This window comes from Naegleria gruberi (genome assembly GCF_000004985.1).
Source record: "Naegleria gruberi genomic scaffold NAEGRscaffold_21, whole genome shotgun sequence".
Taxonomy (NCBI): domain Eukaryota; phylum Heterolobosea; class Eutetramitea; order Acrasida; family Naegleriidae; genus Naegleria; species Naegleria gruberi.
In genome coordinates, this window is record NW_003163306.1 from 79,914 (window position 1) to 100,238 (window position 20,325).

Genomic DNA, 20,325 nt, shown 5'->3' on the forward strand with positions numbered 1-20,325 from the left:
AAAGTTTCGAACAGCATTTATTTGAGTGAAAAGGTTAATAATAGACAATCTCAAACGTGAAACGTGATCACGCTCTTCTGTAAGATATTTTATTGACAAACAAAACGTGATCTTCTTAAAATGGTTTATGTTGATATTTACAAAAATTTTATTCAATAATTATTCGAATCATTTAAGGTTGAATGGATCTCAATGCTTCTACAATAAATTCATCATCATTTGGTAATTTATCCAAAGCTCTCTCAAGTAATTTTCTCGATTCGTCCAATTCATTCAATTTTTTCATATAAATTCCATGAGCAAATAAGGCAATTCCTTCATCAGTCCATGAGTAGATATTTAGAGGTGAAGATAATTGTTGTAAGACTTGAACAATTGCATCGATAGCTTCTATATTTCTTTTCAAGGAATATGACTTTGAAAGTAAAGCAACACTTCTTTCGAATAGATTAGTTTTCAAGGCACATAGTCCAGCAAGGTAGAAAGTTTTGTAATTCTCCTTTGAAAGAGCTTTTTCATATAAAGAATAGGCATTCTCGTACTTTCTAATATTAAAATAGCAATAGGCGAACCTTTCATAGAATTTGACATCTAGTCTTGATTTCCATTCTTTAACAGAATATGCCTTACTGAAATATTCGATTGCCTTCTCATAATTTTTCAAGTAAAAGCAACAATTGGCTGCTTTCGTAAGAATTGTTAAACTTGCACTGGATCTTTTAAGATATTGATCACAAAATTTGAGAGCAATCTCATAATTTCCATTCTCATAATTTTTAGAAGCATTTTGCAAAACCTCATTAATTGGACTGAGTTTCAGAGTAATCACTCTTTGCTTTGGATCTTTTGATAGGAGGGAAGTGATCATTTGATAACATTCTGAATCATTGGTTACGATTTCTTGATTATGAGTCAAGTTAAAGTCATTGTGCCCTAATTTCTTTTCAATTAGTTTAACCAATTCATCGTATTTAGGATAGAATGGTAATTCGATACGATATGCTTCACCATCTGCTTGTAAAGTGAAAAGTTGCTTTTTGGTATTTAAATAGTCATTGGTCAACTGAAGCAACACATTGAGAGACATTCTTTGAGCTGGATCTTTTTTAATCATTCCAAGAATGAGTTGACTAACAAATGGTGAAATACTCAACTCAACCAAATGTCTTTCAACTTGTTCAGGTTTCTCACATAGAATTTCTCCAGTTGCCCCGAACCTTCCAATCATTAAATAATACAATGTAATTCCCAAACTAAAGATATCACTTTGAATTGAGAAATTCTTACAATCTTCAACAACTTCTGGTGCCAAATATCTTACAGTTCCTTCCATTTCAATATTGACTTGTCTATTGAATTTGGAAGAGGTAAAGGCACTTCCAAAATCACTCAACACAACATGGATGCTATCATCTGAAATTGACTTGACAAGTATATTATCTGGTTTCACATCTCTATGACAAACCTTTCTATCAACACAAGCCTGAAATGCCTGGCTAACTTGATTAATAATCATCACAGCAATGTGCTCTGTAATATTTCTCAATTTTTTCTTACCATCATCGTCCAAGAAGAAGTTTTTCAAAGTTCCAAGCATTCTCTCCATTTCATAGCACACCACAGATTTGAAATAGCTAACATTATTTAGTGTGAAAAAGTTACCTGCCTCAACAATATGTGGATGATTCATTGAGAGAGTAGTTTTCACTTCATTCAATAGATCATTTCCATTATCGTCAATTAGAACTTTGACAGCAATTGGTATTGAATTTTCAATTGGAGGAAGACCAAACACAAAACCAAAACCACCCTTACCTAGCAAGGAAATAGAGTTCTGGTCAACATTGTACTTTTCGGCTAGTTTCTTCTTTAATTTTTCTGCCTTTTCCTTGCTTGAAATGGAAGGACGAAACGATTTGTAACAAATCAATTTGTGTTCAATCTTTGCACTCCCTCTAAACTTGGTGATCATGGTTTCGACATCAATATCTTTCGACAAGCAGAATTCCTCCGAATCGAATTTGTATTTTAGAGAACGATTCTCGAGTGAAATGGTTTTTGATACAATTTTCTTCAATTCCTTGATTGTTCGAGTGTTTGTTGAAATCTCAACGACCAACAGGCGTTCTACTGTGTTTTCTTCCACAATAATCACCTGGACATTCTTATTGAATAGATTAAACATTTTTTTATTCGAAAGTGGCTCTCTGTCACGTTTCGAATACTTCACCACAGGCAATAATCTCTTTAATTCTTTGATCACGTTTCAGATATTTTTAAACCAATTTGTCCCTCCAATCAACCTTTTTCACAAAGTTTACAAATCTTTAACTTTTCTGATAATTATTACAAAATTAATGGAAAAAAAAAATGTCGCTGATCGTTCGGTTCGTTCGTCCTCGATTATTCTTCCTGCACGAGAACTTTAAAAACAAACGAATCACATGTAGTGCCGATTTACATCACTTTCATAAAAACATCAAAATTTTGATAGAATCCAAGCTTTCCGAAGATGAAATTAAACATCATAAAGGGATGAGTAGAGTCAAGCAGAGGCTGGAATATTACGGATTTGATGCTAGTTATTTTATAGGAGAGGAGGGATTATTTTCCGGAAAGATTCATCACGATAAGGAAATTAGTGATGAGAATTTATGTATCGAGCTGATGATTTTAATTTATCATTATTTGATGTGTTGTTTGGAGGAGGCAAAGAGAGAATTTGGTTATGAGGCATTTCATCCATACTTTTGTTATTTGGAGGAGAAGATATTCCCTGGTTTTTTTGATTGTGCAAAACGAGTGGCAGAAAGATCAAATGTTGGACAAGATATGGAAGCATTCGAAACTGGAGTGGAAAGTTTGGAAAATTGGCAACAATTTATTTTACAATTATATGTTCAATTACAATGTGGGATAACTACATCTAGATCTATTACTGAATTTGGAGAGAATGGATGTTCTGTAAATTCTTGTTTTCTCTTTTTCACATTGTTGAAATACTTTCTGGAAAAGAAGGAAAAATTCTTGAAAGAGAACAAACAACAGGTTTGGGAATTACCAATGGAGAAGGAAATTTTATTCAAAGTTTTTGAATATTGGTCTCGTTACATCACTTTTTGTGAGTGAGAAAAGAGAATTTGGTGATAAAGCTCTCAATAGTCTAGCGTCCTTTTACAGATACCATTTTGGATATATGATACCATTATTCACAAAGTACATGTATAGTTTTACAGAGGAACACTTCACAGATGATATTCCAAGCGAGCCCTTATCAATACTGATAAGTCTAATGCCACATTCGAAGCAATCTTGGAAAATTTATAGAAATTTAATTGAAGCTGATCATTTAGAAGTGAAAAATCTGGATTCTGTGGCAATCATTTCAGAGGAACAATCTCAAAGAAATTGTTTCAAGTATGTTTGGAGGGTCAAACAAAAAATATTACATAATGTTGCTTCGATATTGGATACCGAGTTTGAAGAATATGTATTCCAATATTCTGTGGGTACAAAATTAATTAGTAATTACAAAGATTTGCTTTTTCAATGCTTAAAAGAAAGTGGAAGTGGACCTCTTGGAAAGTTAAGCGAGACAGCTATTTCTGCTTCATTAGCGTTTATCAATGTTATTAATGACACAGGTCAGTTTAAGGAGGTGTCAAATGAAATATTGCAAGTTTGGAAAAGTTTTCTTTTTTCAAATGATTATGCATTAAGGAATTCAGCAATGATTATGTTATGTCTTTACTTCCGAAACAATTATCACTGTCCTGATGATTTGGCAGAGGCAATTATCAATTCTTATGAAAATTACAAAATCAATATTGTAGACTATTCTGTAATGTTACAAGAATTTGTAAGAATTTTGAAGCAAAATATGAACACAAGTATTAATCAATCAATGTTGGAAAAGTTGCGAGAAATGGTTAATAATTTATTCGACACTATTGTTGTTAGAGATTCTCTTGAATATTTGAAAGATGTCAATGAATATTATCAAACAAGCCCAAGCCATCCAGAGTATGTCAATGAAGGAGAAAAAGAAAAGATACATAGCAAAAACGTAACGGCATGCTTTAGAATAGTTGAATCTACTTACTCTCTTCTTAGAGATACTAATCTGTTGTTAACGGAGAATTTTCTCTCCATTATTAAGAAAAAAACAGAAACTATTTTGGAAAATAATTCTTTCAAAGAGGACAATTTATTGATATTATCACTTATTGATTGTATCACTGAAATAGTTAGATACACTAATAGAAGCCATCTATTAAGAGTTTTTGGAAATCTTGATTATTATCCATTTTTAACTAAATTAATTCGTAGCACAATTACAGACCCAGATTTCATGGAAACAGGAATAATGCTAGTTGGATTTTTGAGTGATACCGACGTATTATGGGATCAATGTCCTTTTGATGAAAATGAAACTCCTCAAGTAGAAAATAACTTGGTGTATGATTTTATCCTTCCAATAATTACCAACCAAATAGAGAATTGTTTCTATTTTCTTACTGGACTCGAAGTAATGAGGCATACTGATGAACAGCATATTGAACAGTATCAGAAATGGTTTTGGGTTATGGGAAGGATAATATTTAATGACATTTTTCGAAATGGAGGAGAGAAGTCACTTTCTCAATATGACAATGTAGCAGAAACCATATTTCATATTTTAGTAATGTTAGGTGGTAAAATATGTACCGGTTTAATAGAGTCAATTATGGTGACTCTCTTGATTATCAGCAGCAAAAGAATGGAAGTACTAGCTCCAAAACTTGCCCTTTTCCTTGATAACATTTTCAGTGTTATTGTTTTGCCAACTCTTGATAGACAAGGATACACTGTGTTTTTCTCTCGTGTTTTGGAGTTATTGGACTATCTGATGGACAATGAAATAATATCTATTGGACCAAGAGAGATGAGTTTGACAACAAACCTACCAGAGATTTACAATTCCTTTTCTATATATTTGAAACTTAAAGCTGAGAGGGTTTTATTAAAAATGGCTTCACTATTTGAAATGAATGATTCAGATGATGATACAGAAGAGGAATCAGAGCATGAGTCAGAACATGACAATACATCTGAATAATTTCTAGATCTTTATATTACACATTAATTTATTCAACATCTACTTTTACAACATTATGATCATCCCTTTGCAATACGAAAAAGTAAGGTTCCTTCATTCCTTTCAAATCCATCACTCCCAAAACTGTATTCTCATCCACCTTTCTAAAAACATCATTAATTGGTTGAGTATCATACACCATGGTTGCACTGACCTTTCCTCTAAATTCAGTCATTCTCAATCTGGCTTTGGATTTTCTTATGGAAATGAAAGGTTTCAACCATAACATGATCTTTTTAACAAATGGAGTTCTAGGAACATTGGTTAGTGTCATTCCAGCAACTACTCGATCAGGATTAACTGCAAACAAATCTCTGCTATTCGATTCATAAAACAGTAATGGATGGACATTTTCTGTATCTTGAAACATCTTGCCATACCACCCAGAAATATCCAACATGTTATCCATAGGATGATTAGTTCTGAATTCACTTCCTTTCCATCTTCCGATCATAAAGTCCGTGGACACAGGTTCCAACTGATCATAGAAATCCAATGCAATTTGACGTTCGGTAATTCCTCCCTTCAATCCAGAATCAAAGATCTCTCTCGTGGCCACTTGTGAATCCTTTTGCACAATATTTTGTGAGTGAAATTGATGAGTGTGAAAATTCATCATCATCATCTTTGTGGTCATCATCATCAAACCACCCAATTGTTGTTGTGAATTATTGATGAGAAGTGGATGATGAAGACTCTTCATGATATTTAACATGTTGTTTCCTCCTTGTCTAATCATTTTTTTAATTTGTGTAATTTTACTGTTTGTTGTTCTGGCAGTGAGTCAATTAAGTTCGTTCGTACTCGATGGATGATGATTGTTTTTCAAGAAGGAGGACTTGTCGGAAACTATCCGCCTCCGAACATTCCTACACTGCGATGAAATTTATTACAAAATTTTACCTTAATTGTTCATCATTGACGAATTTTAGACCATTTCCATGCTGCATCCAGTTTTAAAAAGTGTGTGAAAACAATTTCAAAATTTAAAACCAAAATCAAAAAAAAATGCAAAACGAAAAGATGAGAAGGTTTTTCAATGGTGGAATTGTTTCACAAGAGATTATAGAGAGTGCTGATTTGAGAGGAAAGACAGTTGTGGTGACTGGAGCTTTGAAAGGTGGGTTGGGATTTGAGACTGCTAAAGTATTGTACGAGTTGGGGGCTCATGTAGTTTTGGCTGTTTTGGATGAGAAGAAAGGAAACGAATCGATGAGTGAAATTGTTAGAAAGAGTCAAGAGGAAGTGAATGAGAGTAGAACTGCCTATACTTCAGTGGAAGCTGTTTGTTTTGGAAGAAGAGACTTGATCGGAAGTGGAAGTTTGGATGTCATGGTTGTTGATCTTTCTGATTTGGCATCTGTCAAGAAATTTACAGAAAACTTCAAAGCAAAATATGACAAGATTGACATCCTACTTAACAATGCAGGTGTCATGCTCACACCACATGGTGTTACCAAGCAAGGTGTAGAAATCCAATTTGGAATCAATCATTTGGGTCATTTCTTATTGACACATGAATTACTTGATTTGGTAATGAATGCAAATGGACGAATTGTAAACTTGTCATCCATTTGTGGTGAATTTATCAAGTGGAAAGATCCTACTACCAATTTCTCCATTAACAGTGTTACTGGACCATGCAATTTCTCTCCATCCATCCATTTATACAATCGTTCCAAATTTGCATGTGCAATCAATGCCAAATGTCTTGACAGATTTTTATTGAAAGAGAATGATCAGAGTTTTGCTGTGAGTGTCCACCCAGGTGTAATCGAAACTAATCTATTTACTCATCGAACTGTTATGAAATATGTCTTTCATTTTGGAAATATGTTTCTCAAGAAACCATTTTACGGAGCTCAGACAAGTTTATATGCTGCATTAGCACCAAAGGACAAACTTTTGAGAAGTGAATATCATGCTGATTGTAAACCTAAATTGATAGATTTGAAATTGAGAAATAGTTCAGAACTTCAGGATAGATTATGGGAAACAAGTTTGAAATTATGTGAAAATTACTTGGCTGTTCAAAGAAAGTTACCAAACGCCATCAAGAATAAACTGTAAATAAACCCTATAATATCATAATATTTATAATATTTGGAAATTATCAGAAATTATTAGCAATTTCTTTAAATAGAAGATTTTTCCATTTTTATTTAATACTATCTTTATTTAGTATAGCAATGTTTCAAGTCGTTTTATGGATACTAACCAACCCTGAGCAGTATAACCCAATTCATTCTTGTTAATTATCAAAGTTCTCAAACTTTTTAGTTCACTAGTTCTGTGGATGTGTTCCACTCCTGTGAAAGTAATTTGGTTGGATACCAATGAGAGGCTATTCAAGTTATTCATATTGGTGCTATATGCAATGTGTCTAACACCTAAATCTTTGATTTCACAATTGGATAAACCAAGCTCTGTCAGATTTTGGAGATTTTCACAATTTGAAATATGACAGGCACCTGCAGAACCAATAGGATGATCATCCAATATCAATTGAGTCAAGTTGTTTATAAAGGGGCTCTTGCATAATAGCTGACAACCAGTTGATGACAAACGAGTTTCCAAAGCTGTCAACCTTTCCAAATTTGTGCAAGTAAATAATTGCTTGAATTGTGATTCTCCATTTAAAAACAATCCTAATCTGACAATATTTCTAATAAACTTGCCAGAAACTATCTGGGAAGTTATTTTTTCACTCATGTGAGACAAACAAATATCAAGAAATTTCACTCTTGACATTTTCTCACTTGACATTAAGGATTGCACTCCTTCTTCATGAATATCATTATTGTTCAATGATAAACTAGTTAAATTTTGCATGTTTTCGCTTTCTGCAATGCTTTTCAATGCAAGATCACAAATGCCAATATCACAAATATTTAAATTTTCTAAATTTCTCATGAGTGGATTTCTGGTCAACTCTATAATTGGTTCGCTTCCAATTAAAAGATTTCTACTCCAGAATAGTTTCTTCAATTTTGGGAAATGAGAACTTTTAGCAAATGCTAAAGCACCAACAGTTGAAATTTCACATTCACAAGCATCAAGAAAGGTCAAATTAGGCATTCCTACACATTTTGACAAGAAAATCATTCCTTCATCTCCTATTTTCGTATTGAATATAGATATTTCAATTAAATTAGTCATATTTTTAGAATTACATAAAAATTCCATTCCAATTTTGGTAATACTATTTGTGGAAATTCTCAAAATTGTCAAATTAGTAATGAACGGACTCTCTGAAATATATTCAAGAGACTTATCTGTCAGCTTATTCATGGAAACATCCAAAACTTTCAAATTCTTCATTTTTTCACTGTTACAAAGCGCATAAATTCCCTCATCTGCAATGTAATTTCCACTCACATTAAAATGTGTCAAATTCTTTACAATATCTTGAGAGCAAAACTTTTGAAAACTGAAAGAGCTCACTTTAGAGAGTGCCACTTCCAAAGTTTCCAACTTTCTAATTTTGGAAAGTTTAGAAATCAATTCCATTCCAGAATATCCTAATTGGACATTTTCACTTGTTTTTGATAAATGAAGGCTTGTGAAATTCTCGATATATTTTGAATTGGACTTTTGCATGACATCTAAAACTCTTTGTGGTGAAAATGGATTTTTAATTCTATAGGAAAGTCTTAACTGATTAGTTTCGAATAACCATTGTTTTGAAATTAATGCACAGGTCTGAAGAACAAAACGAAAATCAAGAAATGTCATTATTTCATGACAAATATCATTAGGAATATCCAGAATAACTCCTACAGTTGGAGAAGAAACTAGTTTAGTTTTGCGTTTGGTTGCATTATATTTCGGATAGGAAGTTTCTTTTAATTTACCTGAAACAGAACCTTCTATTGTTGTTCGTTTTCTGAACGAAACGACAGGAGTTGGATAAATCCTCATTCAAGTGTTCTTGTTTCTTTTTTTTTTCTAATTATTTTCTTGTAATGTGGCCCAATAGTTTTTTAAAGTGAAATGCGAACTTCTAATTGACACTCATCTTTCATCCATTAAAGTCTTCAAGACTTTCAAATTGATGAAAGTTTAGGTTCAATCCAATAGATTTTAAAAACAAGTTTGATGGATAATCGGAAATATAATTTTGCAATTTGATGGACAAGGAACTTGGAAAAGCAGGTTAAAAAAATGAAAAAATGAAAGTGGCAAAGCTTTGATTAATTTCTAGATGGTTTCAAGAGATGAACATGTAAAATTTGAAAATTAGGTAGATTAGATTAATGGCTTGATATAATGAAAAAGTTAAAACTCAAAGGTTGGTGATTGTGTTAAAAATTTATCTCGAGTGCCGGGAATTGAACCCGGGTCGCCAGAGTGACAGTCTGGAATGCTACCACTATACCACACCCGATTTCACATTTATTAACACTGTTTGTTTGATTGTATAAATTAACCGCCTAACCATTAAATTTATTGCCTCAAATTGAATTATCTTCCTCATCTGAATCTGTTGTTTCCCCTTTAAACTTAGCAAAAGGTATCCATTGCTCATTACTTGCCAGGAATGATTTCTCATGCTCTCCCAATGTACATTGTAAGTAATTATAAATGAGTTGATATCTCACAATTGTTCTTTCCTCAGACAATATTCCAATTTCTTTCAAATTCTTCTCAAAATCATTTCCAAGAATCTCACTCAATAACTCCACAGCTGGTTCATTGATCCTCTCCTTATTACTATCCATATAACCTGTAGCAGAGGAAAACATAAACCCACCAAACACCTCCTGGCCATAAACAGTGAACGATTCACTGGCATTGGAAATTCCTCTGAGCGTGTCGATATTTCTTTGATATTCTCCCTCCACCACCAGTGGATATCCACAATTGGTGAAAATCAGACATTTAACTTTGTAATGTATATGTCCTTCCATACTTTTATCTAATTTCCATTCCAAAATAAATTCATCTCGTGATCCACTTGTGAAAATTAACTCAATTTCATCTTTGCTTATTTCAGTTTTACCCAATTCTTCAGTGATAATATAAGAACCTTCTAGAAAATAACCAAAATTTGAATTGATAAATCGTTTGGCTTTCATTCTATCCAAAATTTGATATAAATTGTCAAATTGAAAGTCTGCACTGTAAATGTCATCAATTAAATTTGATAATTTTTCTTTGGATTTTTGATAGAGATTGGAATCATTCAATTGAAGATACCATTGAAAAACTTGTTGAAAACTCGTTGGTGGATTGGATAAGTCGAGAGTGCCCTTTTTAGAATGTTTGATATTCTTTTTTTTCTTGTCAAATGTAGTTTCGTCTCGTTTCCTCTTCTCACCAACAGCTCCATTCAATAAAGATTCACGAAATATTGGTGGATTATAAATTAATTCTTCCAATTTCTTCTCCTCTTCCTCTAACAAATTAAAATATTCGCACAAATAATCCCGAGCGAATGTTTCACTATTCGAAAAGGAATAAAATGTTTTTGAGATCAGAAATGGCTTGCTAACTTTCCATTCCTCTGGTTTTATGAAGAGAAGAATTTGAGAACAAACAACCGTATCAAAACAAGCAAAAGATCCACTGGATGTGAAAACCGTAGCGTGTGGAAGCATTTTTTTTGACAATTATTTTTACAATATTTGAAAATCTTGTAAAATTGAGAATTTTTTAAAGTTCTTGCAGAGTTCTTTGAACTTCAGAGGTGAAATTAATTTTTCCTTTTTAGATTTTCCATAATTTTACAATAAAAAAAAATGGGAAACAAGCAAGCAACACAGGATATTGACGAACATGGTGGCGACAATGATCAAGAAACAATTCGAATAGATTCGTTTCTCATGATGGTTGGCGGAAGTTCAAGCGGAAAAACACAAACAATTTTAAATATTAGAAAGGATTTTAATATTGCGATAAGGATTTATCAAATTATGGACATGTTATTGTGGGAATTGAAAGTAGTAACGGATGAATCTATGCAATTACCAATGTATTTAATTCCGAAATTTTGTAAAATGAAACGAAACTGGAAGAAAGAAAGAAAAGTTTATTTACAGAGATTGGATGAAAAATTTAGAAAGAAATTGGAATTATATGATGTTTCTATTGATTCTTTGGTGGAAGTGGTTGGAAAATCCATTGGAAAGGATAAACATTTGAGTCCACTTATGGATAAACAAATTTTCAAACGGTTGACCAAATCAGATTTTGACATTCTTGAAAAATGTAAAATAATTCTCAAGACCTTTTACATATTCGAGACGTGTAATTTTCCCTTTAGAGTTGTTAACGAGCAGAATGTCGGATTAGTACTGGTTTCGACTAACATTTTTAAACTACCTCAAGCTATTACAAATTTGAAAGCTTTGAAAATATTCGAAACTGTTTTAATTTATGTTTCATTGACTGGATTTTTAGATAATACAGACATTAGAAATCATATTAGATATTCGAATGAATTGGATAGGACCATAGAAAGTCTGATTGAAAATGTTGTACAGTTTCCTGATAAGAGATTTGAATTTGTATTTACAAAACCAGATTTATTAGAAATGGTACTATCAAAAGGTGTTGAATATCCTAGACGAATACTTCATTCAACAAGAAATGAGTTTCGTTCAATTCCATCATTTGCCAAAACTCTGAAAATCATTAGCTCAATAATTGCAGAATGCGAAGAAAAGTTTCTCCACTTTACCAACTATCAAAAACCATTCCAATTTCATATTGCTCGGGCTAATTTGTTAAATGAAATGGAGAGAGTACTTGCTAGTGCAACAGGTAACCATTTCAAACAGTTTATTACACCAATTATCAAATTTTATACTCCACCATTCGAATCATCTCAAATCATGATCGCTTTTTCAGATATTTCATTTACGATTTCTATGTAAACCAAGAGATAGTGTTGTTTCGTTTTAGTAAACAAGTACCGTAGGTCTGATTTTGTTTGACAAATTATGTTATATTCCTTGGATTAAGGTTATGAATGGCTACGGCCATATCACGATGAATGCACCTCATCCCGTCCGATTTGAGAAGTTAAGCATCGTCGAGCCACATCAGTACTGAGGTTGGAGACAACTTGGGAACCTGTGGTGCTGTAGTCTTTTTATATTTTAAACCATGTTGTGGTTCTTTTATTTGGTTTTTAATGGTCTTTATTACTTTCGACTGTTTAATGAAATTATTTCTGCTTCCTTCATAAACTCTACGTCGTTTCTTAATGATTCATCGGCATATTCAAGTGCTTGTAGTCCATATGTTTTAACTGCCTCCATAACAACTTCTCTGTCTTTTCTTAATGATTCATCTGCAAATTCAAGTGCCCATCCATGTTGCTGAACTGCTTCCATTACAACTTGTCTATCTTTTTTCAATTCATTATCTGCATATTTAAGTGCTCGACCATGCATGTTAATTGCTATCATTACAAGCTCTCTATCTTTCCTCAGTGCTTCACCTGCAAATTCAAATGCCCATACATCATGTTGAACTGCTCGCAGTACAATTTCTCTATCATTTCTAAATGATTCATCGGCAAATTCAAGTGCTCGTCCCTGTATTACAACTGCCTCTAAAACAAATTCTTTGTCTTGTTTCAATGATTCATCAGCAAATTCAAGAGCCAAACCATGTGATTTAATCGCTGCCATTACAATTCCTCTATCTTTTTTCAGTAGTGTATCTGCAAACTCGAGTGCCCATCCATTTTGTTGAACTGCCTCCAAAATCACTTCTCTGTCTTTTCTTAATGATATATCTGCATGTTTAAGTATTTGCCATTGAATCTTAATTAATTCCATTACAAGTTTTCTGTCTTTTCTGAGGGATTCATCTGCAAATTCAAATGCATGATCATTTTGTGCTACTTTTAGAATAAAGTCTCTATCTTTTCTTAATGATTCGTCTGCAAATTTAAATGCTTGTCCATGGATTTTAATTGCTTCAAATACAATTTCTCTATCTTTTCTTAGTGATTCGTCTACATATTGAAGCGCCCATCCATTTTGCTTAACAGCTTCCATTACTATTTCTTTATCTTTTCTTAATGATTCATCTGCAAATTCAAGTTTCAATCCCTTTCGTTTAACTGTCTCTATTACAACCTGTCTATCTTTTCTAAGTGATTCATCTGCAAATGCCAACAGACCATGTTCTATAATAAAAGCCCTGCTACTACTTGGTATGGTGAGCGCTTTATCAAGATGAAAAGTTAATTCACAAAATTCCGCAGCTATTATATCATTTTTCCAAATATCATATTTACGATTCCTAAACAAAATATAATTAAATATAAAATAATAGAATCCATCTTCCCTCTCTTGAGGATTACTCGATGTAAATCGATCAAGCATTTGAGTCAAGTCAAAATTTTCAAATACTGAATTCGAAACATCATTGTTCTGATTATTATCGAGCAGTTTTTGGAAGGTTTTTCCCAATGAATAAATATCAGAGTGGAATGTTGGTTTAAAATCCGGACCATTCTTGAATCTATTTTGACCATCCTCAAATATCAATAATTCAGGTGCACAGTATTTAGTTGTTCCACCCAATGATACAATTCCCATTTGATTGGCCAATGTTTCATTATGTATAGATAATCCAAAATCACATATAGCTACTTCTGCCAAATAGGTATCATTTAATTTCTTAATCAGAATATTTGCTGGCTTTATATCAGAATGTACCATTCCATTCTGTCTCATTAAGGCCAATACTTCACAACATTGATATAGTATTAATACCATTTGTTGATGATTGAATTTAACTGTCTTGTTATCTAATAAATATTGTAAACTTCCAAATGGTAAATATTCCATTTCAATGCAGCAAATATTTCTAATAAGCATGATGTTAAATATTTTAATAACATTAGGATGTTTCAAATTGATAGCATTAAAAGCTTCACTCAATCCCATTGTTGAATTGGGAATAATCTTCATTGCTCTAATAGTTTCCACTTGTTTAGTTTTTTGATTTCTCTTAGTTACCTTTAAAACAGTTCCAAATCCTCCATTTCCAATCCTTTCAGCATGCCACACCTTTTCATAATCATCAATTTCATCATTATTCGATCCAATTTTTTCAGGCTTACCATTTAAATACTTATTAAAGTAGCCAATCACTAAATTCACACAACCCTCTGCAAATTGATCTGTAACCTGTTGTTCATTATTCAATTTTAACAAGTGTAGAAAGTGTTCCATAATTTTAATATTATTTTCACCTTTAATACAGTGTGATGCAATGGATTGATTGACAAATAACAAGTCTTCGTAGAATTGACTTGTTTTTTGATATTTAAAGGCTTGTTCCGTTGTATCGTCATCATAAATGTCAGCAGTCAGTTGACTTCTTTTCATTTTTTTTAATAATATTTTATTAATTTAATGTTGATTGTTTATGTAAACTATTCAAATTGGAATTCGTCTCTTTTCTGATAAAATTCATTGATTTCTGTGCCACTTTTTATGATTAGATTTGATTTTCTTCGTTGTTTGATTTCGGATTTTGTTCTGTTTCAAATCAGCAAAATATTCGGTTCTTTCATATCCCCTCTCTGTATTGAACTTGTGATAGGAATTTGAAACAGTTTCAGCAACATTCCCATTTCTGAAAGGAAACATTCTAAAAGATCCATTATTAAATTGACAATTCGTCGAAGATTTCATTCGAAACTTGCATCTGCCTTGTTTCGGATAGGACTTTTTATTACTTGACTCAACGTTAGGTGTATTGTATTTCACTTTACCAGCACTTAACGAAAATCTCGTCGATCCAACCAATTTGATTGTGCCCATAATAATATTAATCTGTTTTTTTTGAGTTTGAACTTATTAATAGCCTGCCCTTAAGTGTTGTTTTATTAGCTGTAGTTCAATTAAACAAATGCAAAGATTAATTTTCAGATATCTATCACTCTCTTATTCTTTGTGAATTGCTTTGTTTTTGTTTGAAAATTAATGAACAAGAATTATGTTGTTTACTGTATGATAAAATGGAGAGAATTTCCAATCCATTAATGATTTTCAATATTGAAAATAATTTGTTATAATGAGAATGCAAAATTGTCCATCCTAATATTATGAAATCCTTAAAAATTGTTCTCAATATACTAAGCAAAATGACTTTACCAGGAACGGGATTTGAACCCATGTCTTCGGGATGGGAACCCGACATGCTAACCTCTGCACTATCCTAGTCTTCAATTTTGTTTTTAAAAAAATTTCCTCCCATCCAGTATGCTATTCGGGTGGTCATCAACAAACAGATGAGCACTCTCTCTTTATCATTTCCCTGGTATGCTCATCACTGAAATTACTTGGCAACCCTTAACGAATAGCAAGGGAAATTCCCTCTCCTTCTCAACAAGACATCTCACTCTTCTCTTTCTGTTACGACTATTCTTCTTCTTTGTGGTAGTGGTGGTGGTGGTGGTGGATGGAATCATTATTCCTCTTTCCCTATCCAATGTCTTTTGTTTTTTAAATCTAATTTCCAATTCCTTGTAATTTTCCTTCACATCTAATAGTATCTGTGATGATGATAACAAGTGTTAATAATTTAATATTAATAATTAAATATAATTTAAAGATAACTTACCATATTGAAAAACTTATCAAAACCAGATAATACTCCTTCTAACTTGCTGTGTCCATGTCTAGTTTTAACCATGACACCAACTCTCTTCTTCTCCATCACTGCCTGATATAACAAACCGAATGAATGTTGGGAAGAGGATACAGATGCTTGGCCATACTTGTGTTCTAGAAAACCTCTGTATGTATCCTTATGGGCCAATGTTGGCAAATCCTTCACATCTGGAAGGTTAGATTTAACAATGGACTCATCACTCGATTGCTTCTGTTCTGATGATGACAAAGATGATGAAGATGAACTGCCGGCTGCAACAATTTGATCATCACGATCCACCACAACACAAGATTCCTTCTTCTCTTCCTTGTTGATCTGTTGTTTCTGCTTTTGCTGTTTTGGCTTGTTCTTCAACAATAATTGATCTAAATTAATTGCATCAAATGTCTTGTATGGCTTGATATTAGATATTGGTGGGATCATCACATCATCATCAGCATCAGTAACACTGTTATTATTATTATTCTTATCAACAGATCCAAACAGTGCTATCAGTGGATCAAAATCTTCCCTCAGAAACACATTCTTTCTCTCACTCATTTCCATCAAATTCAATACAATATTAACGAAAAGCGTATACTCCAAATAATATCCAACACAATCTTGTTATTCGTAATGATGATGATAACGCCTTCAAACACCTCGCATCAAATCAGCACCAAATATTTGTAACGGTTTTATTTTAAAAAAAATTATTGCTCCCTCTCTCACCTTGAGAATCAACAGTTATCCTTGGTTCATCCTCTCGCTAACTAACGGCTGTGGTGTTGGAATTTTTTTATGTTGCACCAAGTTACGGTTGGGCAATCTTCCACTAAGCTAACGTGCTGGAGGTTACCAGTTCTTCTCCGAAGAGATTTGTGAGCTGGAAGATAATTGGATATTTGAAATTGAATTTGTGAATTTATTGAAGGAAGGAAGATAATTTGTTTTGGAGTTGGTTAGTGAAATATTCCTTCATTTTGGATAATGGAGAAAAGATTTTGGATACAATTGACTTGGATTTGCTGGAGATCATGATCATGGTTGAAGTTGGACTAGATTGCCACAAGAGACCGTAAGCAAATATTCTGAAAACTAATCCAAAACTGAGAGCGACCAGGACTAGATAGAGAATGTGATCACTTTGGTAACTGTATAGAGATAGACTCTTTACAATATTGTAATCCTCTTCATAGTTGATAATTTCACCAATGTAGAGCAATTCTCTGACATAACGAGCATGAGAAAGAAGTGGAAACATTGGAAGTGGTTGTGGCATTTCATTCAAATCGGTCAATGTTGGAGTTCCTCCACAAAACATGTAAGACAGAAAGATTATGGTTGCACATGTAATTTGTCTCAGTTGTGGACTCACTGTAATTGAAACACAGTAAGCTATTGGAAAGGTAACATAGCTCAATAAGAACATGCTTCCAAAATAGAAACCAAAACTTGCTCTAGGTGAAATGATAAAGTAAAAAGTCAAGGAAAAGAAGAAGGAAACAATGAGAACTTGCAAGTTGGCTAACAGATCCTTGACCAGAAAGTACATGATAGAATTGATACCATTCAAAGTTTCTCTGATATAATTTGCCTTTTCGTTACCAAAGACTCTCAATGAAGACATGGCAGCTGTCAAACTACATCCAAATATTAATAAACTTGCTAGGGCTATCACGTAATCCTTTTGAGGAAGTGCACAAATTGCAATCTTATCAGTTGGACATTGATAGACTATACTCTTATCTACAGGTCCTTGATACAAATCACCAGACTGATTCAGGAATAACAATCCCAATAGAAAACCAGCAAGTATACTCAAAACAGCATCAAAGATAATACTCATCCAACTTCTGGCCATTTGGATAATGGATCTAATCATTAATGCAATGAATTGTTTGTAAAATGGAGAGACATCTTTGGAGTGACGAGATTTTCCTCCTTCCTTATTATTTTCCCTTTCAGTTTGCTGAGATGGAATAAGGGAAGGGGTTGATGACAACTCCTCAGCAATTGAATCAATTCTTAATTGTAATTGATTCAATTCTTCATGAGTAGCTCCAGAAACAAAATCTAAAATTTCATCTGCATTGGCACCTCTCTTGATTTTGAGAATCTTTCCAACTTCCCTACATATCACCTCACGCTTACCTCTCAAAACAACTTGTTTAGTCTTGAAAACCATGACATCTGTAAAGAGACAGAAAGTTTCATAGGCAGGTTGATGGATAACACAAATGACTGTTTTTCCTCCATCTGCAATTTCCTTGAGGATTTTACAAGTTTTGTTTGCTGTCAAATAATCAAGACCCTACGAATATAAAACGATTGATATTGATGAATTTACCAAAAATAGAAAATTGATTAATATAATTAGGAAAATCAAAAAAAAACATACAGTTGTAGGTTCGTCCAAAATAAGAACTGCTGGTTGAGTAACCAATTCAATTCCTACATTCACTCTCTTCTTTTCACCACCTGAAATTCCTCTATGCTCTTCATTTCCAATAATTGTATTCGAAGCATCATAACCTTCCTTAATAAGCTTCAAATCTCTCAAAACCTTATCCACAACCTTTCTATGTCCATCCATATCCAAATAATCATTCCTAACAAAAGAATTAAACATGAGTGTCTCTCTTGGAGTCAGAGTATGAATCATTATATCCTGTTGTGGCACAAATCCAATTAATCTCTTTTGGGAATCGGATTTTAATTGCTTCTTGCCAATATAAACTTTCCCGCCCATTTTACCACGTGCTCTTCTACTCAGAGTGTTGATGAAAGTTGTTTTGCCACTTCCAGATTCTCCTAGAATTGCAGTGAAGGTGAATGGATGGAATTCGCCACTGCTTTCGTATAGATGAGTGTTACCTGAGAAATCTTTGAAATTCAACTTTTCGTAAGTGATTTTGGCTCCTGTTTGAGAAGTTTTGGTTTCAGATACGGATTCTTCTAGTTTCTTTGAAGGTTTCTTTAACAAATTAATGGTAATCTTTCGAATAAATAATGGAAGAAATGTGGAGATTTCACCAGAATATAAAACTCTTTGAATTCTCATGGAAATTGACAAAGTGGCAATCAAGCAGAAAATCAAAATCAAGACGAAACCAATCATGAGCCAAGTAACTTCACTCATGGAACTTTCTACATAGTAGGAACCACTGATAGTGAATGGGAAACTTGTAGAATTACTTTCTATATAATCTTCTAATGAGGATTCGGATATTGTTGTCAAGTAATCATATCCTACATAATTAGAACTATTCGAAAGTGTTTCAACTGAGTAAAAGTTGACTTGAAATAAAATTCTCACACCATAATTTCCCTTTTCTTCAATTTCTGTTGAATTATCAACAACAGATAACGCAAATTGTTTAAAACCATATTTAGTATTAGAAGTAATCCAATAATTGACCGAATATGGATCTAAATAATAAGAAGAGTTGTAGCTCTCAAAGGAAGATAACTCTTTAAAGTAGTAAATGTTGAATGTTGTTGGAGAATAGTAAAATAAAGTCAACTTGTCCAAATTTTCAAAAGTTTCACTTGTAGAGTTAATGGAAATGATCTTTTGGGAGAAACATGTCTTGACGAGAGTTGAGTTGAGAGTTGGGTGCTTGTAAACGAAACCATTGTCAGTGTTGCATGTACTCGAAAATTCTTCATTGAAATAGACGAATTCTGACGAAACTCTTCCGATACTGTAGTAAGAATAATAGATGGTTCCACTCAATATCAACATGTAAATGAAAATGAAGAGTGAAATTAACATGCAAGTGATACCATTCTTCAAAATGGATTTCCTTTCTTTCGAAGCATTTGTTGAGTGAGGTTTCGTATTTGGTTGATGAGTCGTAGATTGAATATCATCATATTCAGATACAATATCCAGTTGAATAGCTTCATCAAATGACGACTGACTATCAGAATTTGCACTCACATGTGTTATTGTTGAACTCTTCACCTTCTTATTTGATTCTCTTGGAGTTTCCATTGGTTTCTCCGATCCATTTTCATCATCTTGCACCTCTTCAATAGAAATTTCATATTCTACTGAGACCTGTTGTTGACTTGCTGTTCCAAGAGTGGACATGTTTTTTTTGATTTGTAAACTAATTGCATCAGTTTCGTATATCATTCTTTTAACCCAACAGTCAAGAAACAACATTGAAAGTTCTAATGCAATGTTTTAATCAGTGAATTTTCTACATACCGTTGTGGTAGAATCTTCCATCAGAACACATTCAAAAACTTGTTTGTTGCGTGACGGAACATTTTCAGCTTTTTGAAATATGAACTTGGATCACAAAAATGGATCGTACTACCAAGTTTGGAACATTTGCTGTTTTGGCGCCAACAATTTTCACTGAATATTCGAGTTCTTGGTAAGCAACTGCTTATCACACAATCTTCTTGTCATACGTTGAACGGTAAATAGTTCATCATCAAAGTTTCGAATAAGTTTTCCCAACACAAAGTAACTTTCAAAGAAACTTTCAACAAAAAAATGTCAAACAACAACTCTCAAACACTCTTTCGTCTTGGCCTTCTTCCACAGA

General features: G+C 33.0%; 11 protein-coding genes and 2 non-coding genes across 13 annotated transcripts; 4 read left to right on the plus strand and 9 right to left on the minus strand.

Annotated features, from left to right (window-relative positions):
• Positions 1-7: 7 nt before the first annotated feature.
• On the minus strand, positions 8-2,185 carry NAEGRDRAFT_79550 (serine/threonine protein kinase; the record flags this gene model as incomplete). The annotated part of the gene is made up of 1 exon (XM_002677730.1): positions 8-2,185. The coding sequence occupies one exon, from the start codon at positions 2,183-2,185 to the stop codon at positions 173-175; it is 2,013 nt and encodes a 670-aa protein (XP_002677776.1). The 3' UTR covers positions 8-172.
• Positions 2,186-2,535: 350 nt separating this feature from the next.
• On the plus strand, positions 2,536-3,129 carry NAEGRDRAFT_66983 (uncharacterized protein; the record flags this gene model as incomplete). The annotated part of the gene is made up of 1 exon (XM_002677627.1): positions 2,536-3,129. The coding sequence occupies one exon, from the start codon at positions 2,536-2,538 to the stop codon at positions 3,127-3,129; it is 594 nt and encodes a 197-aa protein (XP_002677673.1).
• A 601-nt stretch (positions 3,130-3,730) lies between these two features.
• Positions 3,731-5,098, plus strand: NAEGRDRAFT_66984 (uncharacterized protein; the record flags this gene model as incomplete). Its single annotated transcript, XM_002677628.1, has 1 exon — positions 3,731-5,098. The coding sequence occupies one exon, from the start codon at positions 3,731-3,733 to the stop codon at positions 5,096-5,098; it is 1,368 nt and encodes a 455-aa protein (XP_002677674.1).
• A 28-nt stretch (positions 5,099-5,126) lies between these two features.
• On the minus strand, positions 5,127-5,852 carry NAEGRDRAFT_48701 (uncharacterized protein; the record flags this gene model as incomplete). The annotated part of the gene is made up of 1 exon (XM_002677731.1): positions 5,127-5,852. One exon carries the CDS (start codon positions 5,850-5,852, stop codon positions 5,127-5,129), a length of 726 nt encoding a protein of 241 aa, XP_002677777.1.
• Positions 5,853-6,160: 308 nt separating this feature from the next.
• NAEGRDRAFT_33289 (uncharacterized protein) lies at positions 6,161-7,207 on the plus strand (the record flags this gene model as incomplete). The annotated part of the gene is made up of 2 exons (XM_002677629.1): positions 6,161-6,371; positions 6,441-7,207. The coding sequence occupies 2 exons, from the start codon at positions 6,161-6,163 to the stop codon at positions 7,205-7,207; spliced, it is 978 nt and encodes a 325-aa protein (XP_002677675.1).
• Positions 7,208-7,315: 108 nt separating this feature from the next.
• NAEGRDRAFT_66987 (LRR_RI domain-containing protein) lies at positions 7,316-8,872 on the minus strand (the record flags this gene model as incomplete). The annotated part of the gene is made up of 1 exon (XM_002677732.1): positions 7,316-8,872. One exon carries the CDS (start codon positions 8,870-8,872, stop codon positions 7,316-7,318), a length of 1,557 nt encoding a protein of 518 aa, XP_002677778.1.
• Positions 8,873-9,453: 581 nt separating this feature from the next.
• On the minus strand, positions 9,454-9,524 carry NAEGRDRAFT_t288. Its single transcript has one exon. It is a non-coding gene; the product is annotated as a tRNA-Asp (tRNA).
• Positions 9,525-9,591: 67 nt separating this feature from the next.
• On the minus strand, positions 9,592-10,737 carry NAEGRDRAFT_66988 (uncharacterized protein; the record flags this gene model as incomplete). The annotated part of the gene is made up of 1 exon (XM_002677733.1): positions 9,592-10,737. One exon carries the CDS (start codon positions 10,735-10,737, stop codon positions 9,592-9,594), a length of 1,146 nt encoding a protein of 381 aa, XP_002677779.1.
• Positions 10,738-10,965: 228 nt separating this feature from the next.
• On the plus strand, positions 10,966-12,015 carry NAEGRDRAFT_48704 (uncharacterized protein; the record flags this gene model as incomplete). Its single annotated transcript, XM_002677630.1, has 1 exon — positions 10,966-12,015. The coding sequence occupies one exon, from the start codon at positions 10,966-10,968 to the stop codon at positions 12,013-12,015; it is 1,050 nt and encodes a 349-aa protein (XP_002677676.1).
• A 270-nt stretch (positions 12,016-12,285) lies between these two features.
• On the minus strand, positions 12,286-14,490 carry NAEGRDRAFT_66990 (uncharacterized protein; the record flags this gene model as incomplete). Its single annotated transcript, XM_002677734.1, has 1 exon — positions 12,286-14,490. The coding sequence occupies one exon, from the start codon at positions 14,488-14,490 to the stop codon at positions 12,286-12,288; it is 2,205 nt and encodes a 734-aa protein (XP_002677780.1).
• Positions 14,491-15,092: 602 nt separating this feature from the next.
• NAEGRDRAFT_79551 (LSM11_C domain-containing protein) lies at positions 15,093-16,321 on the minus strand (the record flags this gene model as incomplete). The annotated part of the gene is made up of 2 exons (XM_002677735.1): positions 15,093-15,662; positions 15,731-16,321. The coding sequence occupies 2 exons, from the start codon at positions 16,319-16,321 to the stop codon at positions 15,417-15,419; spliced, it is 837 nt and encodes a 278-aa protein (XP_002677781.1). The 3' UTR covers positions 15,093-15,416.
• NAEGRDRAFT_t287 lies at positions 15,259-15,330 on the minus strand. The gene has a single exon. It is a non-coding gene; the product is annotated as a tRNA-Gly (tRNA).
• A 364-nt stretch (positions 16,322-16,685) lies between the features above and the next one.
• On the minus strand, positions 16,686-19,859 carry NAEGRDRAFT_66992 (uncharacterized protein; the record flags this gene model as incomplete). Its single annotated transcript, XM_002677736.1, has 2 exons — positions 16,686-18,074; positions 18,162-19,859. 2 exons carry the CDS (start codon positions 19,857-19,859, stop codon positions 16,686-16,688), a joined length of 3,087 nt encoding a protein of 1,028 aa, XP_002677782.1.
• Between the last annotated feature and the right edge of the window lie 466 nt (positions 19,860-20,325).